At 46.9% G+C, this 8,219-nt stretch overlaps 1 protein-coding gene across 1 annotated transcript; it reads right to left on the bottom strand.

Annotated features, from left to right (window-relative positions):
* Positions 1–1,413: 1,413 nt before the first annotated feature.
* Positions 1,414–7,743, bottom strand: LOC133439714 (mucin-5AC-like; the record flags this gene model as incomplete). The annotated part of the gene is made up of 11 exons (XM_061717503.1): positions 1,414–1,467; positions 2,449–2,616; positions 2,833–2,963; positions 3,733–3,880; positions 4,435–4,575; positions 4,855–5,024; positions 5,190–5,274; positions 5,833–5,883; positions 6,577–6,762; positions 7,033–7,304; positions 7,365–7,743. Coding segments are annotated over 11 exons (1,785 nt in total), but the record flags the coding sequence as incomplete, so codon positions are not given.
* Between the last annotated feature and the right edge of the window lie 476 nt (positions 7,744–8,219).

The following is an 8,219-nucleotide window of genomic DNA, read 5'->3' as shown; positions in this document are numbered from 1 at the left end:
ATGTTCCATTCTTTTTAAAGAAAGGTTTTCAGTAAAGGACCATAATATTTCACTATGAGTTAAAAAGGGAAAGAATCTCATTCAAATAAATCCCCTTGGTTTGATTGTGCGACTAAAAGATTTCTGTGTTCCCTCCTTGTTTTAAATTAAATTAAAGTTTAAAGCATTATTAATTGAATCAGAGACACACTCTTCATGATTGCATGTTGTGAAATGATTGAGAACTGTTTTCTTACGTATTATTGCAATGGAGTCCGACACGATTGTGACGTTGAAGTTCACAGTGGAATTAACGGCACCCTCTTTTACAGTTTCTGCAACAACACTGTTCTCTGGGAGTTCCTCAACTGGTGTGGTTTTATTGAACTCAACTCCGACCTCAACTTCAGTATTCTCCAATCGTATCCTGCTTACAGCTGATCTGTAAAAAGGAATAAATAAGTCACATTAGAAATCATATATTCCAAAGTAACATTCTAAACATGTTTTATGTAATAAAAAAAGTTTGTATAGTCATATTAGAAAAAGAGAAAAAAAAAGAAAGGCAAAGACTGACGATTAAATGTAAAACCTTACCTAAATGCAATTACAAAACTGCGGATGAAGAGAGAGCCAAATTTAGCTCTGTAGATGGCGTCGTACTGTAATAAAAATTAAAACAGGAACAAAATTCAGTTAAGATTTAGATTTGTATGTGTGTGTGTATATTCAACAAAATTTAAAGAAAGCTTTTAAAAAAATCGTACTCACGAATGATGTGACTTTTATTTGAAGAATCTGAAATCTGTTGCTGTTTTTATCTTTTAGTTCTTCATTAAAGGGTTCTTCCAAAACTACCGACACAACATATGTTGGAACAACTGTGGTTGTTGTTGGAGCAACTGTGGTTGTTGGAGCGGCTGTTGTTGTTTTTGGAGCAACTATGGTTGTTGTTGGCGCAGCTGTTGTTGATGCGATCATGGTTGTAGTTGGAGCAGCTGTGGCTGATGTTGGAGCAGCTGTTGTTGATGCGGCTGTGGTTGTAGTTGGACCAGCTGTAGTTGTTGTTGGAAAAGCTGTGGTTGTCGTTGAAGCAACTATTTCTGTAGTTTGAATGGCTGTTGCTGTTGTTGGAGCAGATGTGATTGTAATTGGAGCGGGTGTTGTTGTTGATGCAACTGTGGTTGTAGTTAATTCAGCTGTAGTTGTAGTTGGAGCAGCTGTTGTTGTTGTTGTTGGATCCATGGTCGTAGTTGGAGCTGTAGTTGTTGTTGGAGCGACAGTGGTTGTTGTTGTAGCAGCAATGGTTTTAGTTGTAGTGTCTGTGGTTGTTGTTGGAGTGACTGTTGTAGTTGTTGGAGCAGATGTGGTTGTTGTTGATGCAACCGTGGTTGTAGTTGGAGTAGCTGTGGTTGTAGTTTGAGCGGCTGTGGTTGTTGTTGTTGTTGTTGTTACAACCGTGGTTGTAGTTAAAGCAGCTGTAGTTGTAGTTGGATCAACTTTTGTTGTTGTTGGAGTGGCTGTGGTTGTTGATGTTGTTACAACCGTCTTTGTAGCTAAAGCAGCTGTAGTTGTAGTTGTAGGACCGGCTGTGGTTGGAGTTGGAGTGGATATTGTTGTGGTTGGAGCAGCTGTGGTTGTTGTTGAGGCAACCGTGGTTGTAGTTGGTAAAGCTGTGGTAGTTGTTGGAGTGGCTGTTGTTGTGGTTGGAGCAGCTGTTGTTGTTGTCAGACCAGCAGTGGTTGTGGTTGGAGCAGCTGTAGTTGTATTAGGTGCAACTGTGGTTGTTGTTGGAGCGTCTGTGGTAGTTGTTGGACCGGCTGTTGTTGTGTTTGGAGCAGAAGTAGTTGTTGTTGGAGCGGTGGTGGTTGTTGTTGGAGCTGGTGTTTTTGTTGATGCAACCGTGGTTATTGTTGGAGCGACTGTGGTAGTTGTTGGAGTGGCTGTTGTTGTGGTTGGAGAAGCTGTAGTTGTAGATGGAGCTGCTATTTTTTTGGTTGCAGCAGCTGTGGTTGTTGTTGGAGCAACCATGGTTGTAGTTTGAGTGGCTTTGGTTGTTGTTGTTACAACCGTGGTTGTAGTTAAAGCAGCTGTAGTTGTAGTTAGACCGGCTGTGGTTGGAGTTGGAGCGGATATTGTTGCAGTTGGAGCAGCTTTAGTTGTTGTTGGAACCACTTTTGTAGTTGTTGGAGTGGGGGTTACCTTAGTTTGAGCAGCTGTAGTTGTTTTTCTAGTGGCTGCGGTTGTTGTTGAAGTAGCTGTGGTTGTCATAGGAACAGCAGTGGCTGTGGTTGGAGCAGCTTTAGTTGTATTAGGTGCAACTGTGGTTGTTGTTGGAGCGACTGTGGTTGTTGTTGGAGCCGCTGTGGTTGTTGTTGGAGCCGCTGTGGTTGTTGTTGGACCGGCTGTGGTAGTTGTTGGAGCGGCTGTTGTTGTTGTTAGAGCAGCCCTAGTTGTAGTTGGTGCAACTGTGGTTGTTGTTGTTGGAGCAGCTGTGCTAGTTGTTGGAGCAGATGTAGTTGTTGTTGGACCGGCTGTTTTTGTTAGTGCAACCGTGGTTGTTGTCAAAGCAGCAATGGCTTTGGTTGGAGCAGCTGTAGTTGTAGTTGGTGCAACTGTGGTAGTTGTTGGAGCGGCTGTGGTAGTTGTTGGAGAGGCTGTTGTTGTGGTTGGAGAAGCTGTGGTTGTTGTTGGAGCGGCTGTTATTGATGCAACCGTGGTTGTTGTTGGAGCAGCAGTGGTTATGGTTGGAGCAGCTGTAATTGGTGCAACTGTGGTAGTTGTTGGAGCGGCTGTTGTTGTTGTGGTTGGAGAAGCTGTGGTTGTTGTTGGAGCGGTTGTTGTTGTGGTTGGAGCAGCTGTGGTAGTTGTTGGAGCGGCTGTTGTTGTAGTTTCTGCAACTGTAGTTGTTGTTGGAATGGCGGTGGTTGTTGTCGGAGCAGATGAGATTATTGTTGGAGCTGCTGTAGTTGTAGTTGGCGCTGCTGTGGTTGTGGTCTGAGCAGCTGTGGTTGTTGTTGGAGTGACTGTGGTAGTTGTTGGAGAGGCGTTTGTTGTGGTTGGAGAAGCTGTGGTTGTGGTTGGAGCAGCTCTAGTTGTAGTTGGTGCAACTGTGGTTGTTGTTGTTGGAGCAGCTGTGCTAGTTGTTGGAGCAGATGTAGTTGTTGTTGGACCGGCTGTTTTTGTTAGTGCAACCGTGGTTGTTGTCAAAGCAGCAATGGCTTTGGTTGGAGCAGCTGTAGTTGTAGTTGGTGCAACTGTGGTAGTTGTTGGAGCGGCTGTGGTTGTTGTTGGAACGGCTGTTGTTGTTGATGAAACTGTGTTTGTTTTTAGAGCAGCAATGATTGTGGTTGGAGCAGCTGTAGTTGTCGTTGGAGCGGCTGTTGTTGTTCGAGCAGATGTAGTTGTACTTGGAGCAGCTGTGGTTGTTGTTGGAGTGACTGTGGTAGTTGTTGGACCGGCTGTTGTTGTGATTGGAGCAGATGTAGTTGTTGTTGGAGTGACTGTGCTAGTTGTTGGAGCAGATGTAGTTGTTTTTGGAGCGGCTGTTGTTATTGATGCAACCACGGTTGTTTTCAAAACAGCAGTGGTTGTGGTTGGAGCAGCTGTAGTTGTAGTTGGTGCAACTGTGATAGTTGTTGGTGCGGCTGTGGTAGTTGTAGGAGAGGTTGTTGTTGTGGTTGGAGAAGCTGTGGTTGTGGATGGAGACGCTGTGGTTGTTGTCAGAGCAGCAGTGGTTTTGGTTGGAGCTACTGTGGTAGTTGTTGGAAGAGATGTAGTTGAAGTTGGAGACGTTGTGGTCGTTGTCAGAACAGCTGTGGTTGTTGTTGGAGCGACTGTGGTAGTTGTTGGTGCGGCTGTTGTTGTAGGTGGAGCGGATGTAGTTGTTGTTGGAGCAGCTCTAGTTGAAGTTGGTGCAACTGTGGTTGTTGTTGGAGCGACTGTGGTAGTTGTTGGACCGGCTGTCGTTGTTGTTGGAGCAGATGTAGTTGTTGTTGGAGCTGCAGTGGTAGTTATTGGAGCGACGGTGGTAGTTGTTGGAGCGACTGTGGTTGTTGTTGGACCGGCTGTCGTTGTGGTTGGAGCAGATGTAGTTGTTGTTGGAGCAGCAGTGGTAGTTATTGCTGCGGCGGTGGTATTTGTTGGAGCGGCTGTTGTTGTTGATGCAAACGTGGTTGTTGTCAAAGCAGCAGTGGTTGTGGTTGGAGCAGCTGTAGTTGTAGTTGGTGCAACTGTGGTTGTTTTTAGAGGAGCAATGGTTGTGGTTGGAGCGGCTGTGGTTTTTGTCAGAGCAGCTGTGGTTGTTGTTTGAGTGACTGTGGTAGTGTTTGGAGCGGCTGTTGTTGTGGTTGGAGCAGATGTAGTTGTAGTTGGAGCAGTTGTAGTTGTAGTTGGTGCAACTGTGGTTGTTGTTGGAGCAGCTGCAGTTGTAGTTGCTGCAACTGTGGTTGTTGCCTGAGCGACTGTGCTAGTTGTTGGACCAGTAGTTGTTGTGGTTGGAGCAGATGTAGTTGTTGTTGTAGTAGCTGTAGTTTTAGTTTGTGCAACTGTGGTTGTTGTCAGAGCAGCTGTGGTTGTGGTTGGAGCAGCTGTGGTAGTTGTTGGAGCAGCTGTGGTTGTTGTTGGTGCAACTGTGGTTGTTGTTGGTGCAACTGTGGTTGTTGTTGGTGCAGCTGTAATTGTAGTTGGTGCAACTGTGGTAGTTGTTTGACCGACTGTGCTAGTTGTTGGACCGGCTGTTGTGGTTGGAGCAGATGTAGTTGTGGTTGGAGCGGCTGTGGTTTTTGTCAGAGAAGCTGTGGTTGTTGCCTGAGCGACTGTGCTAGTTGTTGGACCAGCAGTGGTTGTGGTTGGAGCAGCTGCAGTAGTAGTTGGTGCAACTGTGGTTGTTGTTGGAGCAGCTGTAGTTATAGTTAGTGCAACTGTGGTTGTTGTTGGAGCAGCTGTGGTTGTTGTTGGACCGGCTGTTGTTGTCGATGTAACCGTGGTTGTTGTCAGAGCACCAGTGGTTTTGGTTGGAGCAGTTGTAGTTGTAGTTGGTGCAACTGTGGTTGTTGTTGGAGCAGCTGTGGTTGTAGTTGGTGCAACTGTGGTTGTTGCCTGAGCGATTGTACTAGTTGTTGGACCAGCTGTTGTTGTGGTCGGAGGAGATGTAGTTGTTGTTGGAGCAGCTGTAGTTGTCGTTGGAGCAGCTGTGGTTGTTGTTGGACCGGCTGTTGTTGTTGATGCAACCGTGGTTGTTGTCAGAGCACCAGTGGTTTTGGTTGGAGCAGTTGTAGTTGTAGTTGGTGCAACTGTGGTTGTTGTTGGAGCAGCTGTGGTTGTAGTTGGTGCAACTGTGGTTGTTGCCTGAGCGACTGTACTAGTTGTTGGACCAGCTGTTGTTGTGGTCGGAGCAAATGTAGTTGTGGTTGGAGCAGCTGTAGTTGTAGTTGGTGCAACTGTGGTTGTTGTTGGAGCAGCTGTGGTTGTAGTTGGTGCAACTGTGGTTGTTGTTGGAGCAGCTGTGGTTGTAGTTGGTGCAACTGTGATAGTTGTTGGACCGGCTGTTGTGGTTGGAGCAGATGTAGTTGTTGTTGGAGCGGCTGTTGTTGTTGATGCAACCGTGGTTGTTGTCAGAGCACCAGTGGTTGTGGTTGGAGCAGTTGTAGTTGTAGTTGGTGCAACTGTGGTAGTTGTTGGAGCGGCTGTGGTAGTTGTTGGAGAGGCTGTTGTTGTGGTTGGAGCAGATGTAGTTGTTGTTGGAGCAGCTGTAGTTGTAGTTGGTGCAACTGTGGTTGTTGTTGGAGCAGCTGTGGTAGTTGTTGGAGAGGGTGATGTTGTTGTTGGAGCTGCTGTTGTTGTTGATGCAACCGTAGTTGTTGTCAGAGCACCAGTGGTTGTGGGTGGAGCAGCTGTAGTAGTAGTTGGTGCAACTGTGGTTGTTGTTGGAGCAGCTGTAGTTGTAGTTGTTGCAACTGTGGTAGTTGTTGGAGCGACTGTGCTAGTTGTTGGAGCGACTGTGCTAGTTGTTGGACCGGCTGTTGTGGTTGGAGCAGATGTAGTTGTTGTTGGAGCTGCTGTTGTTGTTGATGCAACCGTGGTTGTTGTCAGAGCACCAGTGGTTGTGGTTGGAGCAGTTGTAGTTGTAGTTGGTGCAACTGTTGTTGTGGTTGGAGCAGATGTAGTTGTTGTTAGACCGGCTGTTGTTGTGGATGTAACCGTGGTTGTTGTCAGAGCACCAGTGGTTTTGGTTGGACCAGCTGTTGTTGTGGTCGGAGCAGATGTAGTTGTTGTTGGAGCAGCTGTGGTTGTAGTTGGTGCAACTGTGGTTGTTGTTGGAGCAGCTGTGGTTGTAGTTTGTGCAACTGTGGTTGTTGTTGGAGTGGCTGTTGTAGTTGTTGTAGAGGGTGATGTTGTGGTTGGAGATGCTGTGGTTGTTGTTGGAGCTGCCGTTGTTATTGATGCAACCGTGGTTGTTGTCAGAGCACCAGTGGTTGTAGTTGGGGCAGCTGTAGTTGTAGTTGGTGCAACTGTGGTTGTGGTTGGAGCAGGTGTAGTTGTAGTTGTTGCAACTGTGGTAGTTGTTGGAGCAGCTGTGGTAGTCGTTGGAGCTGCTGTAGTTGTAGTTGGTGCAACTGTGGTTGTTGTTGGAGAAGCTGTAGTTGTAGTTGCTGCAACTGTGGTTGTTGTCAGAGCACCAGTGGTTGTTGTTGGAGCAGGTGTAGTTGTTGTTGCAACTGTGGTAGTTGTTGGAGAGGCTGTTGTTGTGGTTGGAGCAGCTGTAGTTGTAGTTGGTGCAACTGTGGTTGTTGTTGGAGCAGCTGTGGTAGTTGTTGGAGCAGCTGTAGTTGTAGTTGGTGCAACTGTGGTTGTTGTTGGAGAAGCTATAGTTGTAGTTGCTGCAACTGTGGTTGTTGCCTGAGCGACTGTACTAGTTGTTGGACCAGCTGTTGTTGTGGTTGGAGCAGATGTAGTTGTTGTTGGAGCAGCTGAAGTTTTAGTTTTTGCAACTGTGGTTGTCGTTGGAGCAGCTGTGGTTATTGTTGGACCGGCTATTGTTGTGGATGTAACCGTGGTTGTTGTCAGAGCACCAGTGGTTTTGGTTGGAGCAGTTGTAGTTGTAGTTGGTGCAACTGTGGTTGTTGTTGGAGCTGCTGTAGTTTTAATTGGTGCAACTGTGGTTGTTGTTGGAGCAGCTGTGGTTGTAGTTGGTGCAACTGTGGTTGTTGTTGGAGAGGGTGATGTTGTGGTTGGAGATGCTGTGGTTTTTGTTCGAGCAGCTGTGGTTGTAGTTGGTGCAACTGTTGTAGTTGTTGGAGAGGCTGATGTTGTGGTTGGAGAAGCTGTGGTTGTTGTTGGAGCTGCTGTTGTTGATGATGCAACCGTGGTTGTTGTCAGAGTACCAGTGGTTGTTGTTGGAGCAGCTGTAGTTGTAGTTGGTGCAACTGTGGTTGTTGTTGGAGCAGCTGTGGTTGTAGTTGGTGCAACTGTGGTTGTTGTTGGAGAGGGTGATGTTGTGGTTGGAGATGCTGTGGTTGTTGTTGGAGCTGGTGTTGTTATTGATGCAACCGTGGTTGTTGTCAGAGCACCAGTGGTTGTAGTTGGAGCATCTGTAGTTGTAGTTGGTGCAACTGTGGTTGTGGTTGGAGCAGATGTAGTTGTAGTTGTTGCAACTGTGGTAGTTGTTGGAGAGGCTGTTGTTGTGGTTGGAGCAGCTGTAGTTGTAGTTGGTGCAACTGTGGTTGTTGTTGAAGCAGCTGTGGTAGTTGTTGGAGCAGCTGTAGTTGTAGTTGGTGCAACTGTGGTTGTTGTTGGAGAAGCTGTAGTTGCTGCAACTGTGGTTGTTGTCAGAGCACCAGTGGTTGTAGTTGGAGCAGCTGTAGTTGTAGTTGGTGCAACTGTGGTTGTGGTTGGAGCAGGTGTAGTTGTAGTTGGTGCAACTGTGGTAGTTGTTGGAGCGGCTGTTGTTGTGGTTGGAGCAGATGTTGTTGTGGTTGGAGCAGCTGTGGTAGTTGTTGGAGAAGCTGTGGTAGTTGTTGGGGCAGCTGTGGTTGTTGTTGGAGCGGCTGTTGTTGTGGTTGGAGCAGCTGTAGTTGTAGTTCGTGCAACTGTGGTTGTTGTTGGAGCAGCTGTGGTAGTTGTTGGAGCAGCTGTAGTTGTAGTTGGTGCAACTGTGGTTGTTGTTGGAGAAGCTGTAGTTGTAGTTGCTGCAACTGTGGTTGTTGCCTGAGCGACTGTACTAGTTGTTGGACCAGCTG

Source organism: Cololabis saira, unplaced genomic scaffold, assembly GCF_033807715.1.
Source record: "Cololabis saira isolate AMF1-May2022 unplaced genomic scaffold, fColSai1.1 scf222, whole genome shotgun sequence".
Classification (NCBI taxonomy): Eukaryota; Metazoa; Chordata; class Actinopteri; order Beloniformes; family Belonidae; genus Cololabis; species Cololabis saira.
The sequence above is the reverse complement of the archived record's forward strand: the minus strand, read 5'-3'. Positions and strand labels throughout refer to the sequence as shown.